The sequence below is a fragment of the Neofelis nebulosa genome, chromosome 10, assembly GCF_028018385.1.
Source record: "Neofelis nebulosa isolate mNeoNeb1 chromosome 10, mNeoNeb1.pri, whole genome shotgun sequence".
NCBI classification, from domain to species: domain Eukaryota; kingdom Metazoa; phylum Chordata; class Mammalia; order Carnivora; family Felidae; genus Neofelis; species Neofelis nebulosa.
Window position 1 is genome coordinate 86,016,690 of NC_080791.1, and position 14,118 is coordinate 86,030,807.

General features: G+C 36.0%; 1 protein-coding gene across 5 annotated transcripts in view; it reads left to right on the plus strand.

Moving 5' to 3' along the window:
* Positions 1-14,118, plus strand: part of ELP4 (elongator acetyltransferase complex subunit 4) — a 249,516-nt gene that overhangs the window by 167,466 nt on the left and 67,932 nt on the right. The window contains exon 10 of one of the 5 annotated variants that reach the window (XM_058688539.1): positions 12,910-12,939. The exons of the other annotated variants lie outside the window; for them this stretch is intronic. Within the exon in view, the coding sequence (XP_058544522.1) occupies positions 12,910-12,924 (15 nt within the window). The 3' untranslated portion in view covers positions 12,925-12,939. Of the gene's footprint in view, positions 1-12,909; positions 12,940-14,118 lie in introns of those variants that run through there. 5 annotated transcript variants of the gene reach the window in all.

The following is a 14,118-nucleotide window of genomic DNA, read 5'->3' on the forward strand; positions in this document are numbered from 1 at the left end:
CAGTTAGAGGTTGTGATGAAAGGTATCAGTTTCACAAATTATGCTTCATTCAGCTTCTGGCCTTTGTGTAGATTAATGTTTTGTGGATGAGTTTTAAAGTCAGGCATAAATGGTGTTTGGTGTTTAAAATTGATTTAGTGTCTTGCTTTTAGTACATCATTTTCTCGTTTATAAAGCCTGAATTTTATCTTGAAGCTTAAAAAGATAGTTCATAGTAAATCTAGGACTACTTTGCTAACTGCTAGTGTTCTTTTAACCTTACCAAATAAAACAGTACATATATTTACAATCATTTAAGCAAAGAACAAGTTTCTTTGTTATTTCTGAATTTAGGACAATAAGCACAATGTTTGCAATGACAGTCTTGAACTAGGAACATAAATATTTATAATACTATTTTTCCTAATTAGATTTCCTGAGATAACACAAAGCTGGTTATTGTGATAGAATTTATGATATCCCTTAATCAGCCTCTTACTGAATAATAAATATCTTATCTCCGGGTATTGAAACATCATTCAAGAACTCAAAGATTTAGCCTTGTATTCAGACCAGTCAGAGAATTGTCCCCATGTTTTATGTAATTAAGTAAGGATTTAAATTTTGGGGGGTGATGCAATGAGGCAATGAAACAAAAAGTGGCTTCCAGATTTAAAGAAGAATTTCCAAATTGACCTAATCTTTGCATTAAAAAAAGTAAGCCACAGATTTCCATTTCAAAATGTCCTACCTGCCCCTAAACACTGACATTTTATTTGCTTCTTGCTCCATCGCCTTTTTTGGAATAGCGTAGAGTGATGGGCTGATTCTCCACTCTAGCTTTGCCAAGGGGCAGGAGCCAGATTGGGTCAAAACAGGAATTTTCCCTTGCTACACTGAAACTCTTTCAATTCCTCAAAGGTATATTTATACATGATGTTGCCTCAGATTGGAATTCTCCATTTAACAGCTCTTCCACCCCTTATCACTGGCTTCTCAACCAGCTTAACCTGTATTTATATTTCAAGCTGTGGTTTATTTTTTTATGAATATAATTTATTGTCAAATTGGCTTAAATACAACGCCCAGTGCTCATCCCACCAAGTGCCCTCCTCAATGCCCATCACCCATTTTCCCCTCTCCCCCATGCCATCATCCACCCTCAGCTTCTTCTCTGTATTTAAGAGTCTCTTGTGGTTTGTCTCCCTCCCTCTCTGTTTGTATCTATTCCCTCCCTACCCTTCCCCCACGGACTTCTGTTTAGTTTCTCAAGATCCACATGAGTGAAAACATATGATATCTGTCCTCTGACTGACTTATTTCACTCAACATAATACCTTCCAGTTCCATCCATGTTGCTGCAAATGGCATGATTTCATTCTTTCTCGTTGCCAAGTAGTAATATTCCATTGAATATAAAAACCACATCTTCTTTATCCATTCATCAGTTGATGGACATTTAGGCTCTTTCCATAATTTGGCTATTGTTGAAAGTGCTGCTATAAACATTGGGGTACACATGCCCCTATGCATCAGCACTCCTATATCCCTTGGGTAAATTCCTAGTAGTGCTATTGCTGGGTCCTAGGGTAACTCTATTTTTAATTCTTTGAGGAACCTCCACACTGTTTTCCAGAGCGACTGCACCAGTTTGCATTCCCACCAGCAGTGCAAGAGGGCTCTCTCAAGCTGTGGTTTAAAATGTCACTACCTCCTCTGGGCCTTCTCTGATGTATCCACACCAAGTCTGGATTGGATACCACTCATTTGTGCTCTCACAGTGTCCTGTACTTTCTGGATCATAGCAATTATCACACTGCATTGCAATTACCCTTCTACATGCCCACTTCCATAAATATAGAGACCACAAATGTCTTGTTCATCATTGAATCTCTAAAGCCTAACAGAGTTTCTGACACATGGCTAGTGCCCTAAAGCTATTCGGGTGGGAAAGGAGGGACAAAGACTTCATTTCCTGAATATGGATATAACAAGTTGAATGGAATAAGTCTTAAACTGATTTCTCATTGAGGAACAGCAGCTGACTTCCTATGTGACCTTGGAAGTTATCTTATACCAGTAAGTTTTTGTTTCCCCTTCCAGTTTTTGTTTTCTACCTGCAGAAGTGAAAATTGTTTCTGTATCAGAGCTTTCTTCTCAGTTTCTGAAGTATATTGGAGGAGAAAGTCATGTTTTCCTTCAGATGTCAGATTAAGGAGGCTTCTCTTGGAAAATAATTTTTTAAAAATCATCTTACTTTTGGGGCGCCTGGGTGGCGCAGTCGGTTAAGCGTCCGACTTCAGCCAGGTCACGATCTCACGGCCTGTGAGTTCGAGCCCCGCGTCAGGCTCTGTGCTGACAGCTCAGAGCCTGGAGCCTGTTTCCGATTCCGTGTCTCCCTCTCTCTCTGCCCCTCCCCTGTTCATGCTCTGTCTCTCTCTGTCCCAAAGATAAATAAAAAGCGTTGGAAAAAAAAAAAAAATTAAAAAAAAAAAAAAATCATCTTACTTTTTTCCCAGGTCTCAAGCAATTGAATAAATGAGCCACCTTCCTCATTTACAAATAAGCCCATAGACTTTTAATGATGTTCACATTCTTTAAATGAAGTATTTGTAGTTATTCTTGAGAACTTTAGGATTTTATTTCTTTGTTTTAGCCTTCAGAATGGTCCTTAAACAACTCAGAATGTAACACATGTGCTAGGTAGCCATGACGGAATTATTGTCTACACTGTAAATTGTCTAAACTTGTTTCAGTCAAAATGAGGAACTTAACTGCAACTAATCGGGGTCTCGTTAAAAGCAGTACCACTCTTCCAGTTATTAATTATATTATTTTTGTATTGGCAAGAACATTTGATGAGGTGACTAGGGTCCAAGTGATAGGAGAAGAGGTATTGAGAATTGTCCCACTCAGTTTTTTGTTGTTTTTTTCCCAGAAACTTTAGAAAGAAAAAGTTAATTTCAAGAAAAAGACCCATTGAATTTTAGTATGATTCTACTACACATCAGGGAAAATAAAATTTTTAAGGACTTTTGAGGAAAAATAATGCATGAACATAGCCAGAACAGCAGTTTATATTTAACAGAACTAAATGGTCACATTTTCAAGTAAAGTACGCCCTGGCATTTGAACAGCTGTTATATCTAAATCAGATTTGAATACTGTTGTTTAACCTTCCCAGCTGTAGCGGGGGTGGTTTGTTAGTCTAATTCAGTATGAAATATGCATAGTATACTTAAATTTGAAACTTTAAACATACATTTGTATTAAAATGATAAATTTTAGTCATATAAGCCTATTTTAGATAAACCCATTATCTTTCTGTCAGTTATTTATTGTTCTCAACTGTCTTGTATGTTTGAGCATATTTTAAGCAATTAAAATAGCCTTTGAAACTCTTTCCATGTAATTTATGGGGTTTTTTGTTTGGTTGGTTTTTTTTTTTTTAACTTTTGTGTTAGGAATGAACAAAAAAATATACATTTCTATACATGTAATTGCATTGTTGTATTCATAGAAATATCTGAATTATACTTTTTCCTATATTTCTTCCTACCTAATTCTCTGACCCTAACAGAATTTTCTTTACTAACACAATCATGGAAATAGAATGAGGACGAAGTGGGTGCTGTAGGAAGGCAAAATAAAAGACCAGTACTTCTTGATTTTATAGGACTGAGGCTAAAAGAGACTAAGATCAAAATACATACAACCATGTAACAGATGAACATGGTGAATAAAATTTTTCATAGAGGCCTACTACACTAGAAAATGCTTCTTGATATTTGAAAGAGGTAATTTTGGAATAAACACAAATGCTCATGAGTATACACCACAGGTGCACATACAGATACATGTAGAAATAGACATATATGTATGTGTATGTATGTTTCTTTATGTCTTGCTTAAATAGATATATTACCTAGCTTTGCCTTCTAGAAAGCTTAGAAACAATACCAACTGAAGGAACACCCCCAAGTACCCAGATACTGGTTTCTAAATATTACCCTCACTAATTTAAAAAAAAAAAAAAAAAGAGGGGAGGGGATACCTGTAGGTGAAATAGCTAATTCTAGGGCTGGGGCACAGATAATTTAACATGAGACCAAAACGTAGGGAGGTACTCAAAGAATGATGGGGACATGAGAAAAGACACAGGAGCCACTTTGAAGAGGACCCTTCTAGGCAAATCTGGGAAATTTGAGCTTCAAAGTAAATAACAGAAGATAACCCACAAAGTAAAATGGAAATCCATGAGTCCATACTGCTCTAGATAGATACACAGACAGACAGACAGATATGTGAAAAGGGAAACCTCTTCTTTATAGTAGAACACCAGCTAATAAACATCAAAGGAATGATGAAATAGAAAATTGCCATTTGACAACCATTGTTGTGTTCAGCTCAGATGGGAGTGGTCGATGGAGGCTAAGGTGGGTTTGATGAGGAACAGGTTATTGACAGAATCTGAGACTATTTCCTTTATCAACTACTAATCAGTTACAAAGGGAAGAATGGTAACTTTACAATGGAAAACCTGATAAACAACATGACAGGTGACCATCACGAGTGGGTTGACATTGTGTGTGGCACATCACCTAGCTATGAAGCACTTGAAGAGCAGAGTATCATGTTAGCAGTTTCCCTGCCCAAAAAGCATAATCAGAAGGAAATATCAGATAGACCTAGGTTTATATTTAGCTTTCGGAATCAAAGTCCTATATTCTTGAGAAACTGTCAACATGAAAGGCAAGGAGACACTGAGAATATGAGAAGACAATGGATGTCCTAATAGTGCTGGGGCGGTTGACAAAAGTGTGAATGGGGTCTGTAGATTGATGGAAGTGTTGTATCAATGTTGATTTCCTGACTTGAAGGATTGTATGGAGATTATGTAAGAGAATATCCTTGCTTTGGGAAATGTACAGTGGAGTATTTAGGGATGATAGGAATCATATGTCGCTTGTTCTTCAATTGTTCAGAAAAAGGCTAATTATGGGTATATAGACATGTTTGGCGAAGTATGCCTATATTTAAAGAAAGATAATTTAAAGAAAGATGAAGCAAACGTTGTGAAGGGTTGAAAGTTGGGAAATCTACACCTGAGGAATATGAGAATTTTTTTCTATTCTTACATACTTTTCTATGCTTGAAAATATTTCAAGAAATTATTCTAAAGTGTTTATTTAAAAAGTAATATAATAAATATCTCATAATCAAATGCATTAATATTTCTGTAGCAAAACATGAGTACTCACACAAGAGAGATTAATAAAAACTATAAATAGCTTTATGCTAGTTCAGGCCAGGTTTTGTCACCAAATGAGTTAAGGTATTCATAATATTTTAGATTTGTGAATTAAAGATAAAGATTATGGATCTGTATAAGATATCTGAGGCCTAGGTAAATAAGTTTTCCTGTCTCAGACAGAAAGTAACAAGACCCCGTCCAGAACAGTCAAGTAGTCCCTGCATGACAGTTCAGTGAAGCAGGATAGGGACATTTGTGTTAAAATTCTGACCTTTCGCAATTCATTCGGGAAAGTGTCAGATTTACAAAATGCTCCTTAGAGCTACATCATTAATTTCACCTAGAGGGCATGTCCTGTGTTGCAATTTTCAAATGCATTCCAAAGAAGTATATATTGAAAAGTTTCATCTTTCTTCTCCCCTGTTCCCAACAGGGTGATATAAATGTAGGGGTGAGTAGATTTTTTTTCCTCTCCTCTCTGCCTCTCATCCCTATCCCAGCTAGCTTACCCTGTTAGATTTCCTTCTTCTCTACAGGATTATAGACTTGGACTTCAATCACTGATTTTTTCTGATTCTGACTTATCAAGCACTTGAATAATACCTAATGTGTTGAAGGATTATTAACATACAATATCCTGTTAGTTTCAGGTGTACATCATAGTAATTTGTTATTTTTATACATTATGAAATGATCCCTACAATAAGTCTAGTTATCATCTGTCACCATACAAAGCTATTACAATATTATTGACTATATTCCCTATGCTGTACATTACATCTCCATGCCTAAGGTGTTTTTAAAGTTTTAAATAGCCATTGGGGTGTCTGGGTGGCCAGTCAGTTGAGCCTCTGACTTCCACTCAGGTCATGATCTCACAGTTAGTGGGTTCAAACACGCTCACTGCTCTCAGTGTGGAGCCCGCTTTGGATCCTCTGTCCCCCTCTCTCTCTGCCCCTCCCCACTTCAAAATACACAAATAAATAAACTTTAAAAAATAAATGATAAATTTTATGTTATGTATATTTATCACTATATATATTTAAAATTTCATTCATAGTTTTCATCTGTAGGTGTTTCTTCCTTGTCATGGACATTTGCTAGTATTTAGCCTTCAATCATAACATATGCTATTTACTCATTTAATATATTACTTTTTTTAAAAAATTTTTTAATGTTTATTTTTGAGACAGAGAGAGAGCATGAATGGGTGAGGACAGAGAGTGAGGGAGACCTAGAATCTGAAGCAGACTCCAGGCTCTGAGCTGTCAGCACAGAGCCCGACGTGGGGCTTGAACTCGCAAACCATGAGATCATGACCTGAGCTGATGTTGGATGCTTAACCGACTGAGCCACCCAGGTGCCCCATATGTTACATTTGTATACTATGTTAGGTGTACATTCTGGGTGTAAAAAATTAATGAATGATTTTTTAATTGACTCCACCTTTTTTTAGCTATGTGACCTTGAGTCAGCTACTCAACCCCTCTAAACTTCAGTTTTCTCGTGTATAAAATAAGGATAATAATACCTATTCAAAAGGTTGTTACGAGGAGTAGGTAATATAAAAATTTTTATTTGGAAAATGAATGCTATTCATGTAAAGCACTTAGCACACAGTGAAATGCATAGACAGCACTCAAGAAATTATAGCTGCTAGCACTTTTTATTTAAGCATTGCAGGAGTCCTTGGCTGGTTCAGTCAGAGGAGCATGTGTCTCTCAATCTAGGTCAGGGTTGACATTTGAGCCCCACATCGGGTATAGAGATTACCAAAAATAATAATAATAATAAATAAACTTAAAAAAAAAACATTGCAGATGAATTAATACACCAAAGTTAACTGCAATTCTTGTTTGTCTCTGGAGGCTGCATATATGAGTTACATCCTAGAGTCACTGCCTGCAGTCTCTTTGTTTACTTGACTTGCTAAACATGACACACACAAAGGATCCTCTGACCCTATGTTTGGTCTCTTAGGGCCCCTTCAGGCTTCCAGGCCTTGCACCAGTGGCCTAGTCAACAAGACTGCCAAGCAAGGGGAACAGAGAATGAAGACAGGCACGCAACATGCTGGTACTTCTGTAGAACGACCTTTATTGTCCAGCTATGCTCAGAGAGCTTGAAACAGCTCTAACACCTTTTAGATTTAGGTAGTAGCCTCTTTATATATCCTGTGGGACTGCTAATTTTAAGCAATTAGTATTGATCAAAAAGGTTAACCAGTGTTTTTCGAAGTATGAATATACTATTTTTAACATAACTTATAGACTTAAAACCTGCTTCATTTATAAGAGGATTTGAGGCAGGTGTCCAATTGCTATTATGACCACATTACTGAAATGCAAAATAACTACACAAAAAAGGAACCTCTGAAGTTTGTCTCCTCAATCTCTTTTCTGTAGGCACCTTGTACCTTGTCTGTGATTTATCCAACTGTCTTTGAGCAAGCCTATGGTTCCTCCGGTAGCAATCTGTGCCTGGTACCTCACATCGCATTTCTCAAGGAAACCAAAGTATTTTCTACTTGAAAAAGATGTATTAGTACAATTGTTTCTTTTTCTTTTAGTTAATATGCGTTCTCCTAAAAGAATTCTCAAATTGTTAGAAACTGAAGGCCAAGAACATGTAGGGAAGTAGAAATAACATGAAATAGCTAAATATGTCAACTTTCATGTATTTGCCCAAAAACTTAAAATTTGAAAATATTACCTGCACTTACATATTCAGCACTCTAACTTAAGCTAGAGCACACTTCTGAAATCTGATAGGAACAATATTGTAAAGTTTAATTACATTTTATGGCCTATGCCATCTGTGCATTTGTTCTGCTTACAATATTAATAGAGTATCCAAAGAATAATACATTTAGTTTGCAATGCAATCGTCTTATCACAAATGCATCAAAGCAAATTACTCCTTATCATTTCAGATCCTGTCCTAGTATGGTGAATTTTTGTATTTGTTTGAAAATAGAAAAACATCTCAGCTACTAAAAACCATATGTGGTTGATTCAAACAGAAGACACAAAACTCCTGTTTTATTACTTGAAACAAATTCCAGTTTAGATGAAAGAAAATAACTATAATTGTTTAATATACAGTAGTATATGACTTAAAGATTATTTACTGAGATCTAAAAATTAAGATTTCTGAAGTCATGTAAATGTACCTATATTTAATTGCTTTATTATTAAGAACTTTAGCTTGAGACAAACAGATAGATTTAAAAAACTATTACTGTATAAACTTGAAACATACCATATCTTTCTATTTGACACTTTAATAATTTCTCCAGGGGCGCCTGGGTGGCGCAGTCGGTTAAGCGTCCGACTTCAGCCAGGTCACGATCTCGCGGTCCGTGAGTTCGAGCCCCGCGTCAGGCTCTGGGCTGATGGCTCCGAGCCTGGAGCCTGTTTCCGATTCTGTGTCTCCCTCTCTCTCTGCCCCTCCCCCGTTCATGCTCTGTCTCTCTCTGTCCCAAAAATAAATAAAAAACGTTGAAAAAAAAATTTTTTTTTTAAATAATTTCTCCAAAAAAAATTACAAAGGTTAAAATTTCTCTGCAACTAGAGTTATTATCTTAGTAAGTGATAATGATGGTTATGTCTTATTTTTAAAATTTATTCTTTGATGGAAAAAAATAGGCCACCATTATCAAAACATCTATTAATTTCTCTAGCAACAAGAAATATGTATTAAATTAATTTTTGTGATGCTCAAACATCAGAGATATTTGACATTCTGCATGTTAAATTTTCAGAATGCTATATTTTTATACATGACACTACATAATATTTAATACCACATATAAGTTCATATATGAAATATATAACTCCATATACATAAATATATGAGGTAAATCTTACAATTCATGTTAATAGGAATGCTGTCTAATATCCTTGATATTCATTCAACTGAGGATATGAACTTGTCGAAGACTTTATTTTACTAGGTAAAAATCTATTGAAAATAAATTTTAAAAAATCTTTTTATTATGTAAACTCTATCCCCAAACTCACATGGGGCTCAAACTCACAACTCTGAGATCAAAACTCACATTCTCTACCAGCCAGGTGCCTCATATTGAAAAAAATTTTTTATGTTCCACAAATATTGAATCATCTTTGTGTGTCATAAGTGTGGAAAATTTAATGGACTCATATCATTTACCTATTTTATAAAAATGTATTATTTTATCATGTGTACTATGATTCACAAATGTTATACAATTCCAGGGTAAGAATTGATCCGTTCTACATTAATTGTTGATGCTTTCTTTTTTCTTTAAATTTTACAAGTAATACGTGACTAATTCTATATGAGTTTCTGATTGCTGCTGTACCAAATTAGCACAAGGGCAGTAGCTTAAAATAACTCGAATTTATTATGTTATCGTTCTGGAAATCAGAAGCCCCAAATCAGTCTCACTGGACTGAAATCAAGGTATCAGTCAGTAACTAGTTCCTTCTGAAGGTTCTAGGGGAGAACCCATTTGGAAAGGAAGCTTTTCCAGTTCTAGAGGCTGCGTGCATTCCTTAGCTTATGGCCACATTACTCCAGCCTCTGCTTCCATCATCACATCACTTTTCCTCTGACGTGGACCCTTCTGCCTTTCTCTTAAGATTCTTGTGATTACATTGGGCTTAGGACCATCTCCCCTTCTCAGGATCCTTAACTTAATCCCATCTGAAAAATCCTTTTTGGCATGCGTCACATCTTCACAGGCTTCAGGGATTAAGGACATAGACATCTTTGAGGGCATGAAGGACATTATACAGCCTACCACACATCTTTTTATTTTTTAGTTTTAATTCCTTAAAATAGTATTGTTCTCTTCTGCCACAAGGCCTTTGCACTAGCTATTGAGCCTTCCTGAAATACCTTTTACATTTTCCCCTGCCTAGATAATTCTTCCTGCAGCTCCCAAAGTATTTTATCCTGACCAGGGAAACCTTTTACAACCTCTCTAACTAAATCAGTTTCTTCTTTTGCATACCCTCAACATACCATGTAATTCTTCATTGCACTCACCAGTTTATTGTTTTTATGTTTACTGGTGTGATTCTTGCATTGACATTTTTACCCCAATATATTTTGTAAGGGCGGTTTATCACTGTTTTTCTTTCCTCCCCTTCTATTCCCATTGCCTCTTCAGTGAATATTTGTGAAAGGAGTGAATAGTCTTTGCACATTTCATATAAAGTTTATTCCTAAATGTTTTCTGAGGCTTTTTTCTCTAACAGTTGTGAACAGGATCCTTTTTCTGTTTCATTACATTTTTGTATTAATGCTAAATGTTGATCTTGTATCCAGCCACTTTATTGAGCCATCTCATTATTGCTAATCATTTCTCCATTTAGTCTCTTGAATTTTGCAGGTGAATGATCATGTGATCTACAAATGATCGTTGTCTCTCTCTTTCTGATAATTATATATTGTATTTTCTTCTGTTATCTAATTGCATTGTCCAGGACTTGCAGTATAATGTTAAATATGATGGTGAAATTGGACACCACTCTTTGTTCCTAATATCAATATGATTTATTGTATTGTGTTACCATTAAAAAATGAAATTTATTTTAGATATTTGTAGGTCTCATTTTCCAGTTAAAAGATGTTTTCTTCTATTTTCTAGTTTAAGAAAGATTTTTTATATATTTTTTTAATGTTTATTTATTTTTGAGACAGAGAGAGACAGAGCATGAATGGGGGAAGGTCAGAGAGAGGGAGACACAGAATGTGAAGCAGGCTCCAGGCTCTGAGCTGTCAGCACAGAGCCCGACGCGGGGCTCGAACTCACGGACTATGAGATCATGACTTGAGCTGAAGTCGGATGCTTCCAACTGAGCCACCCAGGCGCCCCTAGTTTATGGAAGTTTTTAATTATTTCTTCTGCTTCTTATTCTTCCCCTTCAGTCTTTTAACATAATAATAAATTCCCAGTTTTATACCCAAATTATTTCCTCCATACCATTCTCTTTCTTCTCTTCCTTTGTAATGCCTGTTAAACAAATGTTAAAATTTCTAGATCTAGTGTCCATAACTTTTCTCTAATAATTTATTTTCTTTCCCTTTTGATTTATATTCTGGGAGAATCCCTTTATTTTATCTTCTAGTTCACTAATTCCTTCCTCAGTTGTGTCCATTCTGTTCATCAATTGAACTTTTTTTTTTTTTTACAGTCATATTCTTATTTTCTATGTTTTCGAATTGATTCTTTTCCTAACTTCCTATTTTACCCATTTGAGGATATTAATTCTATTGCAAAGTCATCTTTTCTGTGCTTTATAAAATAGTTCATTAGGTATAAGTTTCTTTTGTTGAGTAGCCATGGGTAATTAAATGTTTAAATGTTGAGTGATTCGTGGTTAGGCTTTTTGCATTTTACGTGGATATAGACCATGTATGGGTTTTTGGTTTTGGTTTTGGTTTTTACTATTTCCTGTTTTAATCTGCTTCTAGGATTATAGGGGATGGATTGGCTGTACTCCCAGGTAGAGAATGCTAGTAGTTGTCTTATGGGAGTAGACTTCCTTGTGCCTTGGGGAATTAAGTAACTTACCTGGGGTCATTGCCCAAGTTCTTGAATTATATTTTTTTCCTTTTTTTTTTATTAATTTTATTTTTTTTAATTTACATCCAAATTAGTTAGCATATAGTGCAACAATGATTTCAGGACTAGATTCCTTACTGCCCCTTACCCATTTATGCCATCCCCACTCCCACAACCCCTCCAGTAACCCTCTGTTTGTTGTCCATATTTAAGAATCTCTTATGTTTTGTCCTCCTCCCTGTTTTCATATTATTTTTGCTTCCCTTCCCTTATGTTCATCTGTTCTGTGTCTTAAAATCCTCCTATGAGTGAAGTCATCTGATATTTGTCTTTCTCTGACTGACTAATTTCGCTTAGCATAATACCCTCTAATTCCATCCACATAGTTGCAAATGGCAAGATTTCATTCTTTTTGATTGCTGAGTAATACTCCGTTGTATGTATATACCACATCTTCTTTATCCATTCATCCATCGATGGACTTTTGGGCTCTTTCCAACTTTGGCTGTTGTAGATAGTGCTGCTATAAACATGGGGGTGCATGTGCCCCTTCGAAACAGCATACCTGTATCCCTTGGATAAATACCTAGTAGTGCAATTGCTGGGTCACAGGATAGTTATATTTTTAATTTTTTGAGGAACTCCACACTGTTTTCCAGAGTGGCTGCACCAGCTTGCATTCCCACCAACAATGCAAAAGAGATCCTCTCTGCATCCTTGCCAACATCTGTTGTTGCCTGAGTTATTAATATTAGCCTTTCTGACAGGTGTGAGGGAGTATCTCATTGTGGTTTTGATTTGTATTTCCCTGATGATGAGTGATGTTGAACATTTTTTCATGTGTCGGTTGGCCATCTAGATGTCTTCTTTGGAGAAGTGTCCATTCATGTCTTTTGCCCATTTCCTCACTGGATTATTTGTTTATTGGGTGTTGTGTTTGATAAGTTCTTTATAGATTTTGGATACTCACCCCTTTATCTGATATGTCATTTGCAAATATTTTCTCCCATTCCGTCGGTTGCCTTTTAGTTTTGCTGCTTGTTTCCTTCGCTGTGCAGAAGCTATTTATTTTGATGAGGTCCCAGTAGTTCATTTTTGCTTTTGTTTCCCTTGCCTCCAGAAACGTGTTGAGTAAGAAGTTGCTGTGGCCAAGATCAAAGAAGTTTTTTCCTGCTTTCTGCTCGAGGATTTTGATGGCTTCCTGTCTTACATTTAGGTCTTGCATCCATTTTGAGTTTATTTTTGTGTATGGTGTAAGAAAGTAGTCCAGGTTCATTCTTCTGCATGTCGCTGTCCAGTTTTCCCAGCACTACTTGCTAAGGAGACTGTCTTTATTCCATAAAATATGCTTTCCTCCTTTGTCAAAGATTAGTTGGCCATGTGTTTGTGGGTCCATTTCTGGATTCTCTATTCTGTTCCGTTGACCTGAGTGTATGTTTTTGTGCCATCTTGAATTATATTTTTAAAGAATTTCTGGGACACCTGGGTGGCTCAGTTGGTTAAGTGTCCAACTCTTGGTTTCCGCTCAGGTCATGATCTCACAGTTCATGAGTTCAAGCCTTGTGTCAGGCTGTGCACTGACAGTGTGGAGCCTGCTTGGGATTCTCTCTCTCCCTCCCTCTCTCTACCCCTTCCCCGCCCTCACTCTCTCTCTCTCAAAATAAATAAACTTAAAAAAAAGAATTTCTGTCTGTAATGCAGAATAGTAAACCTATAACTCCATGTTATTCCTACCTTCTCTTTGTTTTTATTAATCTGTTTGTTTTCTGATTTCTCATTTATTCATCTTAAAAGTATCTTGACTACTTCCTTTTCTGTTTGTTAAGCTTACTGTTATCCTCTAGGCAATTTCCTTGTTCTTGAAATGCCACGGAGCCAGTAAAGAGTTCTATCTTACCTCAGATGTTTTTATTTAAGCCCATGGAATGTACTTCTGACATTTAAATTTAGATTTTAAAATTTTAGTAGCATGTTATTCAAGGCATAATTTAAACAGTCAGTTCTCCGTTAACTACAAGTATATTGTCCACATTGCAGATTATTGCATGAAAGATTTCAAGTTTTTATTGACAATGTCACATTATTTCCTTAACTAAGGACATTTTCATTTAAATATTATATAAGGTATCTAAACTTGTCAAACTCACAGAAGCAGGGAATGGAATGGTGGTTGCCAGGGGCTGAGGGGAGGGGGAAATGGGGAATTGTTGCTCAATGGGCATAAAATTCATGTTATGAAAGATGAGTAAGTTCTAGAAGTCTGCTGTACAAGATAGTACCTGTAGTTAATAATACTGTATTGTACACTTTAAAATATGAAACGGGAGGG